Here is a 25832-nt window from a genome sequence, read left to right as displayed (position 1 = left end):
CTGTGTGCCTCTGGGTGAGCCGTTTAACCTCTCTGTGGGTAGAGGAGATGACAGTGCTAATGCACAGAGCTGCTGTGAGGACGAAGTGGTTGACTCTAACCATCTCACGATGCAAGGTCGTTTTATGGTGGATGGAGTGTGTGCGTGGCAAGTCCGGGGGATGGCCGGGCCCCACGTCCACCTCCCTCTCTCTCGGCTCTAGTAGGGCTGAGCTCCGTGGGTTCCTCAACATTCCCCTCGACATGTGCTGTTCCTGCTGCTGGATGTCGTCCTTCAGCAAACTCCTCCTGGCCCTTTAAATCTTCTCACACTACTCCCTGAACCTCTCAGACAGGCGAACATGTCCTCCTTTAAGGGCCTCTAATCATGGCATGACTCCCGTGTGACATTTTACTTTCTGAACAATTACTGCCAACTTGCTTATCTGAGGCCTACACTAAACTATACTCTCCTGGAAGGCAGGAACTATTTTTTAAATCACGGCCAAAAAAAGAACAAAAAACACAACTCTTATGAATCATAAGGAAAAGAAACAGCTCAACAGTTAGATAAATGAAATTAATAAGACAATTCATAAAAGAATAGAAAATTAAGACATGAAAAGATGTTCTATCACATTAATAGTTAAAGAAATATGACTTCAAATAATGAAAATATATTTCCCTCCTCTTAGATGGGCAATGATCAAAAAGAACGATGACATCCAATGCTGGCAAGGGTAAGGGGGAAATAAACGGTCTCATATCCTAAAGGCAAAAGTGTAAAACAGTAACACCCCTTAGAAGGACAATTTGGCAGGATCTGTACCTTTGATCCAGCTGTTCCTCTACTAGAAATTTATCCCTCAGAAATACTTGCATAAATGCACAAACACATATGTAAAAAAGAGGTATTCACTGCAACACTGTTTAGACCAGGGATTGGCAAACTTTTCTTTAAATGTAAATATTTTTGGTGTTGCAAAGGCACACACTGTCACAACTACTCAATTCTGCTGTAGTAGAGAGAAAGCAGCCGTAGACAATCTGTAAACAAAAGGGTGTAGCTGTGTCCCAATAAAACTCAATTAACAAAAACCACCAACCCCTGGTTTACACTAATGAAAGATCTTAATCCAAATGTGCATCAGTAGGCAATCCATTAAACAAACCATGGTATTCAGTGGAATAAGACGCAGCTATTACAGGGAATGAGTCAGATCTGTATGACGGAGATTGGGAAGTACTGACATGGAAATATAGCCAAAAGACAGCTTTAAGTGAAAAAAGCAAGTTTCCAAACTTTACCTATATGGTATGAGATCCCATTTCTGTTTTTTTTTTTTTTTAAACCATTTCTGCTTTAAAAACACACACACACAAACACCTGGAAGAATATACTCCTACTCTTTATATCAGTAAGAACTGTCTGGGCTAGGGGAATGAAAACTTCGCTTTGTACATTATACTTTTCTTTAACGTTTAGATTTTTATACAAAGATTATTAGTTTTAATTCAGAAAAGTATACTTTTTTTAAATGAAAACAAAAGCAACCAGGAAACTTAAAAAAAAGAAAAAAACCTTGAAAAAAGGAAAACCACCACTTCCATTCTATGTGGTATGAGCTATCACTTTGCACATGCAGACATATTGTACTCACTTGCAACCACAGTGTTCAAAGCTTTCTGCATTCTGTTTTTTGTAACTTAATATTCTAACAAAGACTCTTCCATGTTTTAACAGGTGAAATACTGTAATATGTAAGCCACTGTTCTATTTTTAAGTTATTTCCAACTTGGAGTTAATACAGATTATTTTGCAAAAATCACGTGCCTATATATTCATGAGTATAGCTGACTGTGCTGAGTACTTTTTCTAGGAGAGGGATTAGTGAGTCAAAGAATATGGGAAACGTTATGGCTTCTTACTGAATAATTCCATATTGCTTTTCTAAGGATCGTTACTGGTTAGTGACAATGCAACCAGGAGTTGTAATTACAAGGCAATGTATGAACACAGGTCCTTATACTACTAATATCACTACCAAGTGTTACATGTGTACTGGATGCAAGCTCACTTACTTTCTACCACATGATTTACATGTCATGCTGCCATATTTAATATAATTCTCATACAACAATCCTATCAGGTAGATACTATTATTATCCCCATTTTATAAAAGAGGAAACAAGTGAAGAGTAACTTAGGCAAAGTCACAAACCAATCAGGTGGTGGAGCCGGGATTTTTTTTTTTTTGCGGTACGCGGGCCTCTCACTGTTGTGGCCTCTCCCGTTGCGGAGCACAGGCTCCGGACGAGCAGGCTCCGCGGCCATGGCTCACGGGCCCAGCTGCTCTGCGGCATGTGGGATCTTCCCCGACCGGGGCACGAACCCGTGTCCCCTGCATCGGCAGGCGGACTCTTAACCACTGCGCCACCAGGGAAGCCCCTGGAGCCGGGATTTGAACCCACTTCTGTTTGAAGAGAGGTCCTTTGCTGAACCCTTCCTCTACTTTGCCTCCTTGGCCACAGCCCTCTATTAGATGCATGGTTATTTCTTGTAACAGCCCCAAAAGTGTGCTCATGTCATAATCCAAAAGAGCATTCAGTAAAGCTAACCCCCTAAGAGCCAAAACACCAAAGTGATGGCACGTTTTCTATTGTTGATAATAATGGCTATTTATTTGGTCCTTATATTATGACAGACGCTGTTTTAAGCACTTCACATGAATGGACTCTCTTAGTTCTCATGACAACCCAATGAGGTAGATATTAGTATTATCCCCAACTTACAGACTAGCAAACTGAGGCACAGAGCCATTAGGCTCTTGGCCCAAGGTTCCCCACTAGTTGGTGGAGGTGCCAGGTTAAAGTGAGTCAACTTGGCCCCAGAATCCGCAGAGTAACCTGAACTACTACCTGGACTGTCTCTAAGTGAAAGTCTTTCCTCTGCTTGAATCTAGAGGCCTCCAAAGGCACATTTTAAAAACGACTGTGCCAAAACAACATAAAATAAGTGAGAATCATTCATTCTTATTAGTTGGTGCTTTAGAGAAGCCTTTGATTTTATCATTCCTGGTAATACCCTAAAATGGGACTTTCCAAGCTCGGTGACAAGTCGCACCTTTGGGGTCATGCTGTTGGTGATGCAGAAGGCCAGGTGCTGCAGGATGCTCTCCATGCTGTGGTAGTGCTGCTGCCGGGTGGTGCGCAGGTACTTCTGCAGAGCCCGGGCCATGGAGGGGAAGATGGCCTGGGCGGCCTCCCTGGGGTCCATCACCTCCCCTGGGGCTTTCTGCTGCTCCTCAGCCTGGAGACGCTGGATGTGGATGAAGGCCTCCTCCACTGCAACCACCAGCCTGCAGGCGATGAAACACAGCAGTCAGGACCGTGGTGCAGGGCTTGAGAACAGAGTCACACTGAACGTGGGATGACTCCTCCCAGTCTGCCACCAGCTCACCCAAGGCTCCAGTTCTTAGTTGTCACTCCAGATGGTTGGGAGAGGAGGGAAGGGGAAAGGAAGGCAAAGGCAAAAATAATACGTGGAATGGGGGCTCCAGGGTGAGGTGGAAGGAGGCTGGGAGTCGGAGATGACTTCTGTTCTCAATTCTGCCACTAATTTACTCGGGAGACTCAGTTCAGTCCCTTTCATCTTTACAATGAAGGGTTAGATGAAAAGAGTTTTAAGGCCCCTCAAACTCCGGCTACAAAAGGCTCTGCTTGCACTGAGAGGTGGCTGGTGGTGCAGAATCAGCCTTACAGAGAGCCAGAGCTGTATCCCCGGATCCAGCCGCCCATACCAGCAGCCCCTGGGAGAAAAGAAGGAAGGGGCCCAGCACACATGATGAAAACCATCTTTGTCCACTTCGGCTAATGTGATCAGATCTTGAAAATCAGCAAGAGCCTGGGGATATAGGGCGGGCCACTCAAAGTGCGGGCTGAGGGCCAGCAGCTTCATCATCAGTTGGGAATTTTAAAGAAATGCAAATTCTTGGGTGGGCCCCACTCTAGACCTACTGAAAACTTAAGTATCTGTTGCGGGTAGGGCCCGGAACCTGAGATCTGTGTTTTAACAAGTCCTCCTGGTGATGCTTTTGAATGCTAAAGTTTGAGAAACACTGGAGCAAGATTCCCTCCAAAGGCCCAAGCAGGTCATGTTTATAAACTGAAATTTCATTCTGGTTAAAAAAAAAGTCTTACAGAGAACAGACTGTGGGTTGCCAAGGGGGAGGGGGTTGGGGGAGGGAAGGACTGGGAATTTGGGATTAGCAGATGCAAGCTGTTATACATAGGATGGATAAACAAGGTCTTACTGTATAGCACAGGGAACTGTATTCAACATACTGTAATAAATCAAAATGGAAAAGAATATGAAAAAGAATGTATGTATAACTGAGTCACTTTGCTGTATAGTAGAAATGAACACAACATTGTAAATCAACTATACTTCAATAAAATAAATTTTTGAAAAAGAGAGTTAGTATGCCATTCAAAAGAAAAGTGTTACAGGCATGCTAGTTTTGGGGGGTGGGCAGTGTACCTTGCTCTCCGCTTCTTCACCCGCCGTTCATGTTCCGCCTCCTCATAATACAACTCGTTGTGGCTCGAGTCCCTGCGCCGAGCAGCTGCGGCGATCATTGCCCGGGACTGACCAGTGGCGTTATTACTGGGGCCTTTGGGGGAAAGGACGATGGAGGAAGGACAGTTTTAATGCCTTGGGGCTGCGAAACAGAGCAGAAAACTAGTCCACAGTCTGTCAGTACCGTCCACCCATCCCCTGTGAAGCACGTACACAAATCCCAAAAGTAACTTCCCAGAAGGGTGAACAGGACCCCTGATCTGCGTTCAAAATGCTCACAAGAAGAAGGAAATCTCCCCAAACCCCAACTTGATGAGTGGAAATGGAACTCCCAAGGAGATGAAGAATGCTTGACAATTAAAATGCTGGCCAAAAATAGCACAGACTATGCTGAAGATGTTACTTACCATCTGTTACATAAAGTTCCATTTTGGCCATAAGGGCAGTTGGAACATTCATTTCAGCAACAAGACAATGGGAGAGAATGAGAGGGATGAGGGGAACAGGACAGAGGAAAAAGAGAGTCAATGGCCACGGAGACATTGACCACACACGTGCTGGAGTGTCATGGTAGCCACAACTTTTACAGAAAATACCCAGGCTTGGGGTCTTGCAAAATGTCATGTTTATTAATACACACCTAGAACTCCTGGTCTCGTTCCCCTGACCACGGACTGCCTTAACTTTTCAGAAGGACGAGGCAGATCATATGCTTCCTTACGCATCATCTACTTAATGGCCTGGCTTGCTAGTGGGATTCTGCACTAGGTTTGTGAAATTTACCAATCCTTCAGGATTCACAAGCGAGTGCACATCTCATAGAGCCAAAAACAAAAAAAGGGGAAGGATATTGTCACTAAAACTGACACCGCCTATAAATCACTCGACTTGTTAACAATATGATCCTCTTCTAGGCTTTGCAAAGCTCCTGCCCTGACCCAAGGTACCTGGCAAGAAATGACACCGTGTCCTGTTTCTTGCACTTAACCATCTGATAGCCCGAAACACAGCTCTGATGTCCCCAGCCTGGCCTCCGGCCTCCAGCCACCCACTCAACTCTGGTTCTCAGCCAGGACTGACAAATGCCTGTAAGAATCTCACCAGAGGTCTGAATTATAGTCTTAATGGATTGGAGTAGCTGAATCTTCGGTAATTTATCCAAATTTTGAAAAGCAGCCTTTTCCTATGAGCTTTCAATGCAAGATGTTCACAGCAGGAGGCAGGAAACCCACATCACTACTGTTTCATGTCGTTTTCATAAAATCCTCAAATGAATGAATCTCCCACATATGCAGACTATCAATCAACATTTCTCTAAAAATATCTTTGTCAGGAAAAAAAAAAAAAAAAAAGGAAAGGAAGAAAAGACAAAAGAAAAAGAAAAAAGGAAAAATTGTTCTGAAATGAGAATGTACCCTAAAGGCAGACCCTGAGAGGGGTAGAACCAAATGGAACATACAGTTTAATCTAAGTACTGGGTTGGCCAACTGCTCCCTGCACCCACCAGAGACACCACTTCAAGGCACATACCATCTACGTTGTAGACTTTCAGCCCCGCCATGTGCTTGGCTGCTCGGAATTTGGAGGCTGTTAGGAGGTTGGGGTTATAGATGGTGAAATCTTTATAGTAATTTTCCAGAACCACCAATGCCGCTCGCTGGATACTGAGAAAAGAAGGCAAAATTAATGCAGTTTTTCCAAGCAGGTCTTATGTGAAAAAAAATCCTCTTTTGGAGTCAGGTAAAATAACAGATCACCAAGGGTAACCGCACATAGAAGGCTCCTGGTTTCACCACATCTTTCGTCTCCAGGACAAGAATTTAAAGATGAAACTTAAGTCCCATCGTTCAGTGGCTTCTGTGCCTTCTCCCAGGCTACATCATTAGCCGCATCCCATCTAGCCAATAGGCAAGAAAGGAATGTTATACCTTCTAATTTAGATTTGCTGAGGCTACACAGAACGTTCCTCGTTTTCTCAGTTTACAGAAGAGCAAACTGAGGACCCCGAAAAGGTCAAGGACTTACAGATGGCTGCAGAGCTACTGAGTGAAACAACAAAGTGTAGATTCAAGTTTGTCAGGTCCTAGAGCAGTGTTTCTACCTACACCTCATTGCCCCTGATGGAAGGAATGTAGAGTTTTCAGTTTTCTGTAGGTCAAAACAACACCCACACGGGGCAAAGTGCACTGGAAAAATACTGGCTGCAAACACTAGTTAATCCTGATTCCTACTCTGCATCCCACCCATCCCAGGCCAGCAAGAGTTCCCTCTTTCAGAGGAAACAAGATCCTTTTCCCTGAGCCCCCTGAGGCCTCAGATGGGACCTCACTCTTTCTTGGTCTACAAGGCCTCCTGCTCCGTGGGTTGCTGTTTCCAGTCCTCCACAGGGGTGTGTGAAGAGGACTCCACTTGCCAGTGTCCTGCGATCTCTAACCTGTCACCAGCTTGGCCCCTCTGGGAGCAGCAGAGGAGCAGAGAAGAGGTAGCAGGTGGGTGAAGGGGGCACCCATACTCGGTATTGGTTGCAAAAGAACATGCTCTTGGACACAGATACAGGACACTCACCCCTTCAAAGAGTGACCTGTAATAGCACAGCCAGGGATTTTACATACCTCATCTCATTTGACCCTCACAATCATTCAAGGGAAGAAAACCAAGGCTCAAAAATCTATGACCTGCAAACAGGACACATCTACCAAACAGCAGAGCTGGAACTCCAATCTGTTCCTTCTCCCAGATGTGTGGCCACTGTAGGACAGTGTACGTATGCACGGACCTCTCCAGGTCTCTTAGATGTCCACCAACCACCAGTGTGCTAAACTCCACATAGTTATTTACATCTTGCCCTTTGTATTTTTCTTCCTGTTTCCCTGCTAAGTAGGTGAGCGTATAAGGATTATTTACAATAGCCTGGGCACCAGGATAGGGCTGCCTTCAATTCCTGGATGACCACACTGCCTTCTACAGCTCTCCGAGCGGCTCAGGGTTCTTCACACCAAGAAAAGACAGCCCCCTAACCCATCAGCTTGACACTCTGCCAACCCAGTCCTCAGCTCCCCTTGGGGCTGTGCCCCCAGAGTTTAACATGGAGTCGGAAAACAATCTAGAAGTCAATCAGTTCATCTCCTTGAGAGCAGAGTCATGGCAATGCTTTCTTACTCATATCCCCACAGTGCCTCGATCCGTGATCCACATTCAGTTGGGGCTTAGTATCAACCTAGATATGCACACTCATGCGGGGCTGGGGAAATCTGGGAAGACCAACTTCCAGAAGTATAAGATTCCTAAGAGCAAATCCACATTCAAAAGCCCTAGTCATTTAGTCTTCCAGTCACCCACTCACCACTCGTATTTAAGAACCTATGTCAGCCAAGCTCTGGGAATGCAAAGATACGGTGGGAGGAGCTTCTCCTTGCCGGCGGCGTATGCGGAACAGAAGCTCTGTGACCACCAGCTGGAATACACGGGCTGAGGAAGAGCAGAGGAGGGCTTCTAAGCACCTAGGACTTGCGTAGGCGTAAGAGCAACTTCCTGAGGAAGCGAAGTGGCCCTCGAGTTGAGGTCTGTGTGTCATAGATCTTTGTGCAGAAGTCCTCTTGGCTTCCACAGACACCCTGCCCGGCGGATCCCCGGCTCAGCATGGCCAGCCTCGGCTCTGTCCGTGTCCGTGACATTCTCCCACAGGCGGGGCACGTGCTGCTTCTCCACCTCCTGCTCCATCCTGAGGCTGACGGTGGCCTCTGCCTGCTTGCTGATCACACACGAACACTCCTTCCTATGCACCCCCACCCGCCTGCCCAGGCACTGCTTTTCCAAAGTCTCTGGGCTTCTTGGAGATGAGGAGCCCCTCTACACAGAAGTAGGTCTGTTCATGTGCACAGACTTGCCGCGTGCAAGCTACTTCATCCCAGGCTCCTGTGCTGACATGGACACATCTCAAGGGGCCTGGATTCCAGCAGAGAAGTATTTCCCTGATCAAGATTTAAAACTTAAAAAGGCAACTCAGAGGTTATGCTCAGGCCTGTCTTCAAAGCAAACCCTCTTGTGGTTGTGGGGTTTGGCTTTTCTGTTCAGCCAGCCCGCAAGGAGGGGCCCAGGGCATCACACTACCTCAGCCGGGGCCTGCAAGGCAGAGAGGGAACGGCTGGACCGGAGCCTGGCAGCCCTGTTTCCCAACCTCTCTACCCCCAAAACCACCATGCTGCCCGGAGAAGGGATGTCGGTCCACACCCAGCTCTGGCAGGGGCCTTGCTCTCCAAACTGGGCAAGTCCACCATCAGCATTACGCCAGAGCCCTGGGTGGCCTGGGGAGGGCTCAGGGACTGGACAGGAGCCTCCCCAGGCTCTGGAGCCTTTGCTCAGAAAACCAAACAAGGGGCAGAGCTCAGGTGACGTTTTCTTCCTTCAGCCCCGTCTCAACAGAGAGGCACCAGAAAGCCCCAGAATCAGCTGTGGACCTGCCCGCCTCCACAGGCTGACAAGCCAACACGGAAGCTAAAAAAAAAAAAAAAAAAAAGTTGAGATTAAAATTGGATTAAAATCCAATCTGCCTATCTTCACTTTTTTTTTTTTTTTTTTTTTTTTTTTTGCAGTACGCAGGCCCCTCACTGTTGTGGCCTCTCCCGTTGCAGAGCACAGGCTCCAGACGTGCAGACTCAGCGGCCATGGCTCACGGGCCCAGCCGCTCCGCGGCATGTGGGATCTTCCCGGACCGGGGCACAAACCCGTGTCCCCTGCATCGGCAGGTGGACTCTCAACCACTGTGCCACCAGGGAAGCCCCTCTTTACCTTTTTGAAGAGAGCAGACTACGTAATATATGATGTAAGTCTTGTTGGTGAGTCAGGGTGATCACCAGCCCGAATTAGGTACTGGGCTGTGCCTCGTATGTATCAGAGGGGGATGTCAGAGCCCTTAGGAGGCAGGGGTTCCTCTTGGGGCCCATGCTGCAGTCACCTGGAGTACTCACAGCCGTTTTTTCTCATTCTTCACCATGTTATCTCTCACTACTGGCTACCAAAGTCATTCCTAGCTGCTGTCAACCTAGCTGCCTCAGGCAATGATCCTCTGTTCTTGTACATCTTCAACCTTGGTATAAATAGAGAAAATGGGCTTTGCTGCACCGGAGTGAGGCGCTCTGCTCGGGCTAAGTGATATCCGCTCCAGTATGGCAGTCCGATGTCGATTTCAATCCCAAGTCTAAGGGCTTTCTCATTTCTGTTCTGGCTCCTGATTCATGCTCTGGACTGGTTGAGTTTGTTAGATAACTTCAGGATAAAAGAAATCTACGACTACTGTATCATTTGGCATCTACTGAGGGGACACCCTGCAGGGCACCCTAGCATCAGCCTAAGTTATGGCTCCACAATGCCAGGATGTAGGAGCACCCCTGTCCTCAGCCAATAATGCCAGGATGCAGGAGCACCCCTGTCCTCAGCCAGTGTCGGGGTTCAGAAGCCCCCTGCCTCTGCTCCTTGGCATCTTCCAAATATGGCATCTCACAGGGCCAAAGCAGGGCTGATTTCTTTCAGGAAGGCTTTTCCAACCCTCCGGCCCCCACTGACCTGTCAGGGGAGTCACACGGGCGAGGCTCGCTCTCCAACAAGCCCCGGGAAAGTCCCCCACGCACAGGGACACCTGCAGTGGCTTCCCTACGGTGCACGGTACTCGTTGGCTCAACCTGCACATTTAGGAAACCCTAGTAATTGCCACAGGTATAGGATCAGTTCTGAGCATGTATTTCATAAAACCATGGAGTTTCAGAGGCAGAGGGGCCTCAGAGATGAACAAAAGCAAACCCTTCAACTAGCCCCAGTCTCCGGACCAGACTGCCTCTGGGGAAGGAGGGAGGCAAGAAAAACTGAGCTGGTAAGAAATTTGCTGCCTCTCTTATGATTACCACAGTCATAGACAAAAGACAGTAACCTGATTAAACGATCCTCATGCAGAAACCGTGTATACGGGTAGGCAGAGCCTGATGTCCAGACTGATTGTGGACATGGCCACACCAAAAACCCATGGCAAGGAGCACTTTCCCAAGATACAGAAGTCTGAGCTCAATAATTACTGCATTCCAATACACCCTCCCAGGGAAATGCCCCTTTTCACAGACCACGTATATTTGTGGAAAACAGCGCATGGATATGCATAGCTCGTAACAGAAATTCACTTGAGACCTGCACATAAAAACACAAGTACAGGAATCCCAGATACGCCCAGAAAAGGACAACATGGATGATGGACTAGCCATGATGAGAACCAGAAGAAGTTGATGCTGTTCCCAGTGGGAAAGTAACCCCCTCAACTCTACTGGTCTATTTTCTTTTCAGGACAAAGAGGGTGCAATGTGAAATGCTATGTCTAATCAGCTACAGAACATCTTCCAGTGTCAGTGACAACTGTCATACAAAACTGCCATGGCAATGGAGGAGAGGGCTCACCCTCGTGCTACATTTCTAAAACACATTTGGAGAGAAGCACCTCCGAACACAGTTCAAATTTTAGTTCATAAAACTCTGAAAGACATGTTTTTGAAAAATAAATCCTGAAAAACAAAACCAAACTGATGCCCTACGTATCTGTACCTCCGCAGCCTCTCCACTCTCTCTGACTGTGGGTTTAGGAGGCACATTGTAGATGGTGCAGGCTCAGGGCCCAGAGAGCACGACCCTTGACTCTTCCATTTATTCTTTGACCTTGAACGAGTTAACTCATTTCTCCAAAGCTCAGATTCTTCATCTGTAAGACGAGAATATAACAACACAGAAAACCCTGCTATAACACGGTAAGTGGGCTCCAAAACAGTCAACTGTGTACATGTATTACTAAAAGGTTAATGAAGTGACTTGGGCCAGCCCGGTGCAAGTAGCTGGTCAGAAAATCTAGTGACAGACTGCAAGACCCAAATATACAGGTTTGGGCTGAGGTCTGGAGTCACCCGTGGTAGTTGTCTCATGAGCTTAAATGTCAATGGGGACAATTCCAAACTCAATGACTTTCTGAGCCTTCAACAGTTGGCACTGAGGCCAGGAAAAATACTGGAGACTCAGGAGTCCACCCTCCACTTTCCTATTTCCCAAGGAGAAGCTGCCTGCCTGGTTTAGGTTTTTGTTAAAGATTAAATGAGATAATATATTTTAAAGTGCCTGACCCAAAGCAAATGGCTTATGAATGGTAGCACCGTGAGCTTACAAATCTGTGTTTGTTGGGGAGGCCAATCTGTCCCCTATGTGTACCTGTACTGCCCTCCCCACCAAGGGCTACCACGAGGGCACTACTACAGGAAATGAGCCAGGGCCATTGCTTTCCTTAGGGACCTAGACCATAAAGTCATGCTACTCTCTGTTTTTATGCAGTATTTGCTGCCAACTCTCAGCCTCCTAAAAAATCAAACCTGTAGCTACTGAGAGGCATCTGTGGTACAAAAAAGTAGAAAAAGCACTGCCTTGGAGTCAGAAGGCCTGGATTCCAGATCTGATCCTGCTACTCTGTAAACCATATAAGTTACTTCCCCTTTCTGGGCCCTGTCTCTTGGCTGATGATAGAGAGGGAATACCAACTAATGCATTTGGTTGTTGAGAAGAGCAAATGAAATACTGCCAGTGAAAACATTTATAAACTTACAGGATTATACAAATATAAAGTAGTATCATATTACTAATGAGTCTGAGCATTTTGTATCAAGGGATGGGGTTGGTTGTTGGCTAAAATAGTCACACAGTTCCTGGACATAAAAGCATGATCCAATCTCCACATATATATATAAAATTATTATTATTATTTTAATTAATTAATTTTATTTTTGGCTGCGTTGGGTCTCCGTTGCTGCGCACGGGCTCTTCTCTGGTTGCGGCAAGCAGGGGCTACTCTTTGTTGCGATGTGCAGGCTTCTCACTGGGTGGCTTCTCTTGTTGCAGAGCACGGGCTCTAGGCACGCGAGCTTCAGTAGTTGCGGCACACAGGCTCAGTAGTTGTGGCTCGCGGGCTCTAGAGCGCAGGCTCAGTAGTTGTGGCGCACGGGCTTAGCTGCTCCATGGCATGTGGGATCTTCCCGGACCAGGGCTCGAACCCGAGTCCCCTGCATTGGCAGGCGGATTCTTAACCACTGTGCCACCAGGGAAGTCCCTCTACTTACATTAATCAGAAAATTCTTGAAATGAAGAGAGTTTTAGCGTTCTCCCAAGCATAGACTCAAGAATTGAAGAAATCAGAGTCCATCTAGTCCCAACTCGCAATCCAAGCACCAACTCTTTAAAACACCCCAGAAATCATTCAGCCTCTGCTTGAAAAGAAAATATGCTCTCACTTTGTACTGAAATGACCTTATTTTAAGTTCTACCCATTGGTCCACCCACAGCTTCCTTCCGCACCCAAGCCCCTCTTTCTTGTGAAAGCCCATCATATACTTGAAGAAAACAACTGTGGACATAAACCTCCTCCCTTTTAACCTTCCTATTTTGCAGATAAGGGCCCTGAGGCCTAAAAAAGTATGTGCACACCACCCTGCCCCCCCCATACAGAGTTGTCTATTTCCTATTCATTCACTTTCCTCGGATTTGATTGTGGCTTCTGCAATTAAACTAGCACATGCTATTAAAATCAGAAATATTAAGGCTGTAAGAGCTCACCCAGTCAGAGGCCTCACACTCCACAGCTTTAAGTTCTCCCAGAGCAGGGAGAAAAGGTGAGAGATAGGGCCAGGTGGGGAAGCCTTGTTCAGGTTTTAGCCACTTCTTTTCAAATGTTAATTGCTCCCTTGAGCTCTGTCAACAAAAACAGCTTTCCCACTGTGTGAAAAATGAGCAAGCACTTCCTACATACCAAAGCCCCACATAAACACTAGCTAGCTGCCTTTATTCTGACTGCCTGGGTATGTGCTGACAGGAAAGCTCTGGAGAGACAGTGTGCTGGTCATAGAGTGAAATCTGCAAAGGCCCCCCTTCAGGGTTAGTGTTCATTATCCTGCCAGTCAACTAAGGATGCTAACATTCAGAAAGATTCTAATGACCAGCCTTGACCACTCCATCCAAAGGCAAGTAGGAATTATGAGCACCTGCTAAGTCCCAAGTGCTGGGATGGATGTGAATGATACCTCAAGGGGCTCACACTCCCATCGGTGACAACCACCCCAACAGGTAAGTACAGCTGAGTGACTTGGGGGCCAAGACAGAGCATGTGAGTGGGGGTGGGAGTTTCAGGTGAAGATCCAAAGAGGAGGCAAAGCTGAGTCTCAAAAGATGAACGATGGTCACACCATGTGGATGACAGCCTATAAAGCCAATTCCAGGCAGAGGAAGCAACGTAGGCAGAAACAGGCTGGTGTTCAACAATCCACCTAAATGGCTACAACAAGAGCAATGGGGTCACAGTGCTGAGTCCTAGGACAGCTCTGAGAAACCTGATGGGGTGGGTTGAAGAGCATCTCCCCAAAATCCCCATCTACCCAGAAACTCAGAATGTGACCTTATTGGTCTTTGCAGATGTAATTACAATTAGTTAATAAGATGAGGTCATACTGGCGTCTATATAAGAAGAAAATAGGACACACAGAGAAGGCCGTGTGATGACAGAGCTGAGATTGGAGAGATGCAGCTACAAGCCAAGGAGCACCAAGGATTGCAGGCAGTGGCCAGAAGCGAGGAGGAGCAAGGGAGGGCTCTTCCCTGGTGCAGAGGGAACACGGCCCTACCAACACCAACACCTAGATTTCAGACTTCTTTGCGGTACGCGGGCCTCTCACTGTTGTGGCCTCTCCCGTTGCGGAGCACAGGCTCTGGATGCGCAGGCTCAGCGGCCATGGCTCACGGGCCCAGCCTCTCCACGGCATGTGGGATCTTCCCAGACCGGGGCATGAACCCATGTCCCCTGCGTCGGCAGGCGGACTCTCAACCACTGCGCCACCAGGGAAGCCCTAGATTTCGGACTTCTAACCTTCAAAACTCAGAGAGAAAATTGGTTCAAGTCACTCAGTTTGTGGTCCTTTGCCAGCAGCTGCAGGAAGAGAATACACTTGTATTTAGGGAAAGCAGGGTGGAGGCAGGTAGAGGGCAAGGCTGAGCTAAGGTTAGGTGGCCGAGGCGCTGCATGAATGGCAAAGGGGAGAGGGTGAGGCGAGAGGACAAGGGAAGGAAAGGTCGGTGGGGGCATGGGGGTTAGCAGAGAGGGTGAGCCAGCTGAGAAGACCCAGAGGACAATGGCCGTAAAGGAGCCTGGGAACCACGGCCACCGCATCTCCTGCTCTTTAAGGCATGCCTACCTGGTAGGTGAATTTTAGGCTGGAACCCAGGTCTTTGAGACAACTCTAAAATGCAGGATCCAAAATGAAAGTTGACTCAGCTTCTTGGGAAAATTCCCACCCTGGGAGAGAGCTTGATGCCCTCGGTTTCACCCGACTGCTACTTCTCCCCAGGACAGTCAACAAGGGTTACATCTTCCTGAATGTGTGGGCTTCACTGCTCCCTGGACTTGGAGATAAACGGACTTTGTGACCGAGAGTCAGGAGCATTTGCAGTAACATTCGTGTGAGTCCCAGAGACGCACATATAATTAGCCCCTGAACGTTCCTACCACCTCCTCTACTGAGAACCGGACACACGAGTGTTCATACCTCCTGGCCCTCCTGTCCTTCAATTAAAATGTTTGTCTTACAGCTGCATTGGGGGCAGTAGCTTACACAAGTCCCACACAGATAACAGGCAGTCATCACCTGGGAACTTGAGGACAGGGAGCGGCAAAAACTGGAATCGGCTCCTGTTTACTGACAGGTCTGGGTTAGGATGCAGGAAGATCTGGGAGAAAGGCAGGATGTTCTGGGACCTCATGACAGAGCGCGGGGGACACGTGGCTGCCTGAGATCTTGAGATGCGAGGCCCATCCTGAGAGGGGACAGTGGCCAGCGTCCCTGTCCTGCTGGGGAGGCCCATGGAGGCCCTTCTCCAGGCCACATGGATTCTCCAGTGACCCAGGCATGCCGGCTCCTCAGCTTCAGCGACCAAGTTCTCTGAATTGAGATTCGAAAACTGGCAGGTGTCCCTGGACGAGGCTTTGAACACCAGCTGCAGACAAGTGCTGCAGGGGATCCCCATTGAAAGATAGCAAACTGAGACCAGAAGCCGCATAGTCCTATGGGGGAAGGAGGTGAAATGTGCTGTCTGGCGGGCCACACAGGGCACTTCTCCAAGCCCTTTACTGTCCCGCTTTAAGTTCCTGCTAAGAAAGTGTAACCTGGGAAACACCCTCTCTAATAAAACAAGCAAAGTCACACTGGGAGGAGACCACGTTGCCAGCACCAGGAGTCTGTGAGCACAGAAGTCGCCAACAGCTACATGCAACGCCCTGGTCCTCCTGGTCGCAGCAACTAAACAACGAGACGTGTGTCATTCCTCTAGGCTGCAACACGGAGAGACCACTGGGTGGTTCTGAGCGTGCTGACAAAACTGATAAGAAAGCCCCCACCTAGGGGATGATCCAGTCATAGCTGGCTGTCCCATAACAGAAAGATGCTGGCAGACCCCTTGCACCGGGGGGACCTATGAGATGTGCTTCCCCTCAAGTGGCAGGTTTGGTTATGGTCACATCTGCCCAGAGAGCTCGCAGCCCACTTCCAGGCCAGGGCACAGGCCCCTCATCCAACCTGGGCTGCACCTGCCATGCATGCAATGGGAAATCAGCCTTCCAAGCTTTAAATCACTGAGCTAAATCACACCAGATAAACATCAAAGACGACCACTTGTTCTGGGTGCCTTGAAAAGCAGATTTAGATCGGGACCAAGAGCAGCTCCAGACCCACCCAAGATGCTCGGCTGGCCTGCTCTTATCTAGCCTCACATCCTCTTGACACGGGTACCTCTGGCCCTGGGAAGAACCACAGGCACCCAAATGGAAAGGTCTGGAGGCCAAGGGCAACCAGTCTAGCCAACGGATCTCTGCTTACAGAGACCAAGCAAGGCCAATACGGAGCAGGACAGGGAAAGGGGACCCTGTTCACTTGCCCTCTTGAGTGTTAGTGTACGACACACACTGAACCAAATCACACCCATCAATCCGTGCGGGAGCGTGCAGAAAGCCAGGCAGGCAGAGGGGCGAGTCCTTGGGAAAACGGACCACACACCACTCTAGTGCGGATCCACCACCCGCCGCCAGGGGCAGGGGTGTGGGGATGGGACCATGGAAACCAGGTTCACGTCCAGGGCTCCTTCCCATACTCTCCGCCTCGGAGCGAGGATCTGTGGGCAGACACCGTGCGAGGGCAGCCTTCCCAGCTGTGGCTGCTGCCAGTAGGCAGCTGAGCAAACACTGGCCCGCAGTGTCCGGCACCTTCCACTCTCATTAAAGCCACTTTTAACAGGCACCACGGGGCCAAACCACAAACGGCAACTCTGAGCCCGCCTTCGAAATTCTCCCACAGCAGAGCAGAGCCTGAGCAAAAATCTGCACACGCTACTCTTTAGCTCTTACTCATTTTCATCCTTTGTTTCCTTAGGGAGTGGGGGTGGGGACTGCTAATATCTTTACTGAAAAGCAGCTATGCAAGAAGGCACATTTCCAAAACTGAGACTGCATGGGAAACCATGATCATAAAAAACATGAACCAAGACCTTTGGCGGTCATTTTAAAACACGCCCCCACTTCACAGGCGATGGAGCCAGGCCCTCCAGCGACAGTTGGTGCCGGTCTTGAACGTGGGAGGGAGGGGCCCACAGCCCAGCGTGACAGCCAAGCCTGATCAGTGGGGTAATCACCAGCTTTGGTATCATTTGACCCAGAATCACAGACGCAAGATTTCCAGTGCTGGATGTATCCTGGCGTTACTGGAGTAACCTTAACGTCCCCAGGAGACTCCTTTTCTCACTTCTAACTAGAAAACCAAAGTGCCATCGAGAGAAACAAGGCCCCCACTCAAGCTGGGAAGATACAGGCTAGAGCTGGAGAGAGGACAATAGGAGCTCTGTTTCATGGGGTTAAGCTCTGCTCATTGATCCGAGGTTTCCTGGGGCTTTAGGGTCAAAGGTCACCAGGGTGCCTAACGTTTCCTGTCTTAGCTTGGGCTGCCATAACAAAATACCAGAGACTGAGTGGTTTAAACAATAGAAGCGACTTTTCCTACAGTTCTGGAGCCTAGAAGTCCAAGCTCAAGGTCTGGCCAACTCAGTTTCTGCTGAGGACTCTCTCCCTGGCTTGCAGACGGCTGCCTTTTCACTGTGCCCTCACATGGTATTTCCCCAGTGCGTGTGCACCAGGGGAGAGAGCATGCAGGCAAGCTCTCTGGTGTCTCTCCTTCTAAGGCCACTAATTTTAGAAGATCTAGGAACTCCCTTAACCTTAATTACTTCTTTAGAGGTCCTATATCCAAACATAGCCACACTGGGGTTTAGAGCTTCAACCAATGAATTTGGGGGTAACATTCCACCTCTGGTTCCCCCAAAATTCATGTCCTTCCTGCAAAACATAATCCCACCAAGTTCTTTGCCATTTTATTACAAAGATCACCTTTTCTCCATCATCCAATAACATGTTCCTTGTTTCCTCATTTCTAGCTATGAATTTTTCAAGGAACACATTCAGTCTGTATTCGTTCCTTTTCAACACAATGCTACAACCATACATGATCATAAACTTCCACTGTTTGAAACGCAATCCAAGAATCATTTCTTCTAAAGCATGGGTGGTTCTGTGATCAGTGACCAGAGCTTTGATTAAATGGTCCACAGTCAATGCCGATTTGTAAGATACTTTTAGTCTCAATGAATGAAGCACTGAGTTAAAAAACCTGCTGGCTGAATTAGGTACAATGGGGCTTCGGCAACATGGATATCTTACAGAATGGGTCACTGTGAATAGACAAGTTTCCCAGAGGACTGAGACGAGAGTTCAATCTGCTTTTGTGGTTTCTGTCCTTGCTGATGACTACCAGCTATCACCCTCCATTGATGTTCATGTACCTCCTTATAGCAGCTCTTTCCCTGACTTGAAATATGTTACTTCTGGACTCTTGGAGATCTCAAAGTCAATAATTAAATTTTTTAGAACTATAAGAATATGCAGGCTCTGAGAATGAGGGCCTGAGGTTGTTGTGGGCGCCTGCCACACAGTGAACCCCGATGAACCAACGCTTCCAACAGCCCCCACCTGGTGCAGTCTTTGCCCCTTAAATCTGGGCTGGGGCTCTGACTTGCTCTAAGAAGAGGACGCCGTGCAAGTAGTACTGGGTGAGTTCCAGGCCTGAGCCTTAAAGGAGAGCTCAGAGAGCTCTGCTTGTGTGTTCTTAGGAGCCCTGAGAAGTTGTCTAGCTACACTAATGAAGACACTACTCCCCCAGAGGGAAGGCCCTCTGGGGAAGGGGAGAACCACAGAATACCTTGGACAAGAAAGCAGCAAAATCCCAGCGGATTCACCACATGACTGCACAGGGACCACTGGCCAGACCAGCCAAAAAACCTCCCAGCTGAGCCCAGCCCACAGAACTATGAGAAATGATAATAATGTTGCCCTAACTACTAAGTTTTGGGGTGGTTTTAACAGCCATAGTTAAAAGAGGTCTTCTTTGGCAGGGGTCCCCAACCCCCAGGCCACGGACCAGTAGCGGTCCTTGGCCTGTTAGGAACCAGGCCACACAGCAGGAGGTGAGCAGCGGACGAGCGAGCAAAGCTTCATCTGCCGCTCCCCATCGCTCCCCATCACTCGCATTACCTCCTGACCTGCCCCCCCCACCCTCCCCCGCCGCCGCTCACATCCATGGAAAAATTGTCTTCCATGAAACCGGTCCCTGGTGCCAAAAAGGTTGGCGACCGCTATTCTTCAGGACATGTGACAAACAGAAAGTTAAAAATGTCTGACCAGGGGACTTCCCTGGTGGCATAGTGGTTAAGAATCCGCCTGCCAATGCAGGGGACACGGGTTCGAGCCCTGGTCCGGGAAGATCCCACATGCCACAGAACAACTCAGCCCGTGCGCCACAACTACTGAGCCTGCACTCTAGAGCCCGCAAGCCACAACTACTGAGCCCGTGCGCCACAACTACTGAAGCCTGTGTGCCTAGAGCCCGTGCTCCACAAGAGAAGCCACCGCAACAGGAAGCCCCTGCACCGCAACAAAGACTAGCCCCCGCTCGCTGCAACTAGAGAAAGCCCGCGTGCAGCAATGAAGACCCAATGCAGCCAAAAGTAAATTAAGAAAAAAAAAGTTTGACCAGACAAAGGCTCAAACCTACTTACTACTGTGGTTATAAGGCAGAGGCTTTGTTTGCTGAGCGACTGAATAAAAGAACCAGTGGAGCTAAGGAACGACCGTAGAATGGGAGCCAGCCAACCTCTGACAATCCTCTTCACACCGTCCTTTCCAGCCCTGAAGCTATGATTTAAATGAGATAGAATAAGGTGTACAAAAATATCTAGCACCCAGCCTGGTTCACGGTAAGCACTCAAAAAATGCTTACAAGCCCACTCATGCATTCTTAAAGCAGTGATGTGAACATGAACACATCTGTTCAGGGGCACCATGGTGAAACGGTTAAGATCATTCTGGAACCAGCCTGGGCTCAGATCCTGGCTCCCACAATTACAAACTGTGTGGTCATAGACAACCTACATAACTCCTCCAAGCCTCAGTTTCCTCACCTGAAAATGAGGGTAACAGTGCCTACCTCACAGGATTGCTGTGACAATTCAATGGGTTACATGTTAAGAGCTTAGAAGGTGCCTGGCACACGTTAAGGTCTATGTCAGTGTTAACTGGTAAGGTTTCCACTGTTGTTGCTTTGTTCTGCATCTTGGATTCAGTCAGTCAATTACACTGGCTGCTATGCTCCAATATTTACAGGATTTACCTTTAAAGATTTCAAAACTGAGAAATCATTAATGAGGATCATTAAATGTCATTTTAAGTCTCTTTTTTCTTCTGGGTTTCTCCCCAGATACAGTCAGATCAAAACCTAGTGTTTGGTGAAATCCTGGAAAAGTTAGTAACTCATTGCGAGAACTTGGCCAAGAAAAGTGACACGTGAGGTATGTGTGGAGAATTACGAACCCAATGTGCCAAGACCCCAGGATGCTGCAGAGAACACAGGGACGGAGTGTGATGCACAGGAAGGTGCTGGTTCCTTGCGGTCTCAAGCAGGTCCCTGAACCTATGGCTCGGGGCCCTCAATTGTAAAGGGGCGACACCACTACAGCACCTGCCCCCACCCCTGACAGCAGCGAGGAGGGGAAAGGGAGACATCCCGAAGAGCCCTGGTAATCCCTACGTCACTGGGATGTATCGTAATCTACTTTGGGGTCTCACTTTGTACAACTGGAACCTTTTACATTTCTGAAAGTTTTCAAATAAGCCCAAACCCCCATTCCTGCCAACAAGCCAAGTCTCTGCAAATACCTTTTATGAGAGCTAAGGAGAAACATATTTTAAGACACTAAAGAATAGATATTTTTCTGACTACTCTCAAAAATAGCTCAGTTGACTTTATAAAATCACCTTTGAAAACAAAACAACAAAAGAACTCACCATCGCTCTGCATCTCAGCCCAGTAGGCCGCTGCTCCGGGGAGGGCCTTACATAACGGGAGAGCAGACTGGCCTGATTCCGGGCGGGTCTGGGGATGACCTGCTATTCTGATCCCCGGAACCTGCTTTGTGTCTATTCCGATTCCCCCTTCCCTCCTGTTTCGACACTTTACAAAAGGGCTTAGAAGTTCTATTTCTGACCCAGTGACTCTTCCAGCCACCAATGGGTTTAGACCAGATTTAGCCCAAGGCTCGGCGGGTGACAGGCCCACGGGGGACAGCAGGGAGAGACGGATCCCGAGCCCGCCCCAGATCTCACAGCCTGGCTGTCGCGTGGGTGGCTGGCCTTGCCCGAGGGCTCCGGGAGTAAAGACACCTCTCCTTCCCTGGCCATCTTTCCACTCCACAACCAGGGTCTCCATGTGAGGGGCAAGAGGGGCCTTATGAAGGCAGGAGAGGAGGAAAACAAATGGTCCTGCTGAGGGGCTGGAAGGAAGATACGGGGCCACCCCCGGGCCGCCTTCCGTCTCCCTGGGGAGCTAGGGTGAGTGGCTTCAGGGATAGCAAGTAAGGACTAGGCAGCTGTTTGGTCATGGTTAGGACAACCCCGAGGGGTCCGCGGCAAGCCCTGGGCCACACAGCACTGTGGGCCCTGCGTCTCCTGCCCAGGTCTACCCCTGGCTGGTGCAACCATCTGGTGAGGAACCGGGACGACCCACAATTTTCTGAACATACCGTGGTACACTGCCCTGGGGCTGTTTTGTGTGTCCCCTCCCCACCTCCACCCTGATCCAGCATGCAGAGCAAGCAGTCCTAGAGGGAGGAGGGACATGGGAGCCCACGGAGGGAGCCAGCCCCACTGCCTGGACTACCTAAAGTGGGAAGACTCCCTTCCCTTTTCCACCTCCGCAGGTGGGATTCACACAACTAGGGCTGAGCCAAAACACAAAACCACAGCAGGCCTCACCACGGGCCAGTGTATTAACTACTTACATTTACAGAGTCCCAAATGTCACTCATCTCTCTGTGACCAGAGCTGGACTTCTCTCCATCCTCCTGACCTTTAGCAAAACCTGTCCAGTCCTGAGATAGATGTGTGGCCGGGCTTTATCTCTGTCACTGCCTGAAGTCCACCCCATCCTCCTGTGTTCCCGTCGCCCATTCCAAGGCCTGTGTCTGCAACTGTGCACTGCACAGTGTGGCACTGGCCCCCCTCCAAGGAGTTCCGGAATACAGCTTTGGAGGCAGCCACCCTGTGTCTCCAGAGTCCCCAGGTCCGGGCTCTGTACGCAGCAGACGTTTAATACAAGTCTGCTGGTCATTCTCCAATGTAAAATATGGGGAAAGAAAGCTGCCTAAGATGAATAGGCAGCAGAGACTGACTTGCCTTCAGAGCCCCTCTGGCATCTGCAAAGGACTCAATACACCTGATTTCGCTGCGTAGAGCCTGTGAATCAGACACCGATTCCCTCCAAGGATCGGTCAAAGTGGCACAGGCCTTGAATGCTAAACCACCCAGTCCTCAGGCGGTACATCTGAGCCAGAGAAATGAAAGAAGATTCGTGCCAACACCGAGATGGTTTGGCAGTATCACTGACTCCAAACCGAGGTTGGGCCACCTCCCTGGGCCCCAGCCAAAAATATGACAAAGCCCATTGTTCTGATCTCCACTAAGGTGCCCTTGCCATCTTGGCTGCTTTGCAGTATCACAGCAGTAATAGCTACAACCAACAAAGTGCTTACCATACGCCAAGCAGGTTACACACGTCGACATACATGTTGATGCAGAGGAGGGAGGAGAGCCCTAGGAGAGGACAATGTCACACATCCCAGGTCATTCTCTCATCCGGTAACCATCTGAGTGCCAACCATGTGCCATGCTCTAGGCCAGGCACTGAAGATGCAAAGAAGAGTAAGACACAGCACCTGTTCTCAGGGAGCCCACAGTTTGTGGAAAAAAACATAGAAAAATGGGCCAATGACACCAAGTGAGAGATGCCATAATGCGGGCATTAACTTAGGTCTGGCTTCATGGCATCTAGTGGATCCTAAACAAAGCTAGTCATGTTCTTTTGTATAAATTACTTAAATTCCCTAAACCCCCATCTCCTCATCTGTAATATAGGGATTAATAGTACCCACACCAAAGAGTTCTGTGAAGACAATCTATACAAAGTGTTTACCTCGGGGTAAATAAAAACAAAATAAAATAAATAATGATGATCACTCTTTTAGTTAACCACAAAATAATTGATTTTATGCACAGATTTAAAATATGACATCTTAATGTATTTCTAACTTCTTCTCATGCGCATACATTTTTAAAACACTCAACTCTTCCAAGTTTGCACTTGAGTCTTTACTGGAGGATCACTAAGGTGACCATATAAGTTATTGCCCAAACCAGGACACTTCTGAGAGTGGGGAGAAAAGGAATGATTAATAATTCCACTGGGACAATGGTGTAAACCAGATGTACCATCATGAACAAAATGGAACAGCTGATGACTCTATCGTTCACAGGACAATTTCCGGAGCAACGTCAGCAGCCATCACTAAGGCTTCCTTTCTCCATCATTTTTTTTTTTTGCTGTACGTGGGCTTCTCACTGTTGCGGCCTCTCCCGTCGCGGAGCACAGGCTCCAGACGCGCAGGCTCAGAGGCCATGGCTCACGGGCCCAGCCGCTCTGCGGCATGTGGGATCTTCCCGGACCGGGGCATGAACCTGTGTCCCCTGCATCGGCAGGCGGTCTCTCAACCACTGCGTCACCAGGGAGGCCCTCTCCATCATTTTTAAGAGCTGCCAACAACTTTGGAAATAGGTCCAACAAAACTCCAAGCTGGAAGAGAGCCAGTACCTGTGCCACCCCATCTAAAAATGAGGAAAGTCAATGCACATGAACAACCCCACCTCCACCCTGCCATACACACACACACACACACACACACACACACACACACCCCTCCTCCTCCCCCCAAAACCTGAAAAAGAGTCAGAGCCCGGTCCTGGCTCTTGGCGCCTGCCGTCACCCCTCACTTGTTGAAGACTAGCTGTCTTCCAGCAAGACATCAGTGGTCCTTCTGCCCCTAGACGATCCCCCTCACCTCAGGTGTCCAAAGCTGTAGAAGCGGGACTCGCCATCAGTGGAGCGGACCACCTGCAGCGTGAACATGGGCTGCAGCTGTCTGAGCTCCAGCAGGACAACGGCCAGGTAGTGGATGAAGAGGAGGGCGTCCACGAGGGAGACGGCGTATTGCACGATGCCCTGGTAATTTCGGTCCCGAGAGTCCAAAATGCGGACCCCGTAAAAAAGCCAATAGGAAACCACGAAGAGAAAGATGAGGACCAACAAGAGGGCACGGAACACAAAGATCCGCGGCACGTCGGCTCTCTGCTTGCGGAAAAACAGTGCCCAGGTCCCAATGAGCAGAATCAGGAGCTTGAATGCCATGGAGATGAAGAGTCCCTCGCAGATGGTGCCACAAGGCTCCAGCTCCTCCCGCCACAGGATGGGGGGCAGCAGGATGAAGGCGATGGGGGTGAGGAAGACCAGGAGTCCGAGCACCGTGGCGACGGTGAGGCCCAGGTAGCGCCTGCAGTCCAGCCCCACGCTGTCCTCCATGTCCTTGCTGATGCGGGCGATGTCCTCCTGCGAGATGCTGTGCTCTGACGTGCCTGTGATGGCCGTCGTGGTCTCCCCCCAGTTGTCATCCTGACAGCGAGAGAACAGTGAGGATGAAGACCCACATGACAGGTCACGTGTAAAAGCCACAAAGCCCGCGGAGGCACAGGGGACAGGGAGGGTCCGCCTCCTTCAACCAACCCACATGAGTGGGCTTCCTGGGAAATGGAGGCTTAGCTCTTTAAATAGAGGAATTTTATAACTTTAACAATTTTCATTGAAATTTTTCAAAATGTACTATATATTTAACTTTTCAAAGAGAGAAAACATAATTTGACCTGTTTGCGTGTTTGGGTGATTCGTGATTATCATCCACTGTGTTGGCATCCCTGAGAGGCTCGGGAATAGACAATCCTGCTGTTAGACTAACGTGTGCGAGCTCACCTACCGCCTAAGGAGAGAACCCTCTGCATTTCCTTCTTGATTCATGGCTGGGCGATAAAGGTTTACTTTAAAGCCCAACCCCTGAGTGGGGAGTATTACTATGCTCTCCAGGAGCTCTGAGAAGGGAAGATCTTGCACAGGAGGGAAACTTACATGGCTACATACAAATCAAAAGTCACCCGTAGATGGTACACACATTTTTAAAAACTCCATGATGTTTTCAATAAGTATCAAGCAATCTGACAACATTTCTCATTGAACAAGCTAAACAGATACAAGTATCTCTGGCCAGGACAGCTCAAAAATTCCTCCCTAAACACATGTTCTCATGGCAAACTAAACATCAAGAGCATAAAAATACTGAGATTACTAAAATGTGTGCCTTTTACTTTCTTGCTTTCACTGTCTCACTTTCTCTTGCTTTTTAAAGTCTGAGGTAGTTTGGAGCGATTGTCTCTTCATTTAACATGATCCAGTTGCCAGGGTTTTAAACAATTTCTCTACTTCTCCAGCAACTACGACGTCGTTCCAAAGCAACAAAAGAGCAAGAAGACAATGAAAAGCCACATTGGGTCCAAAGAGGTTTTTGCCTCAGAAATTTGACTATATGATTTAACTTGGAAAAAACAGTCAGCCATGGTGGTAAGTTGGGTGCAATTAATGCGTAAGATACCAATTTAGAAAAATCTAAGTTAATAGCTGAATCAGCAAGAT

The 25832-nt window shown here is 48.7% G+C and overlaps 1 protein-coding gene across 2 annotated transcripts in view; it reads right to left on the bottom strand.

Moving 5' to 3' along the window:
• Window positions 1–25832, bottom strand: part of VANGL1 (VANGL planar cell polarity protein 1) — a 49612-nt gene that overhangs the window by 3018 nt on the left and 20762 nt on the right. For both annotated transcript variants that reach the window (XM_082616471.1, XM_082616472.1), the window contains exons 4-7: window positions 24157–24764; window positions 6088–6221; window positions 4519–4651; window positions 3103–3337 (exon numbers count right to left, since the gene is read on the bottom strand). In XM_082616471.1, coding sequence (XP_082472597.1) covers window positions 3103–3337; window positions 4519–4651; window positions 6088–6221; window positions 24157–24764 — 1110 coding nt within the window. The remainder of the gene's footprint in view (window positions 1–3102; window positions 3338–4518; window positions 4652–6087; window positions 6222–24156; window positions 24765–25832) is intronic.

The sequence above is a fragment of the Mesoplodon mirus genome (genome assembly GCF_964341445.2).
Source record: "Mesoplodon mirus genome assembly, chromosome: 3".
Taxonomy (NCBI): Eukaryota; Metazoa; Chordata; class Mammalia; order Artiodactyla; family Ziphiidae; genus Mesoplodon; species Mesoplodon mirus.
The sequence above is the reverse complement of the archived record's forward strand: the minus strand, read 5'-3'. Positions and strand labels throughout refer to the sequence as shown.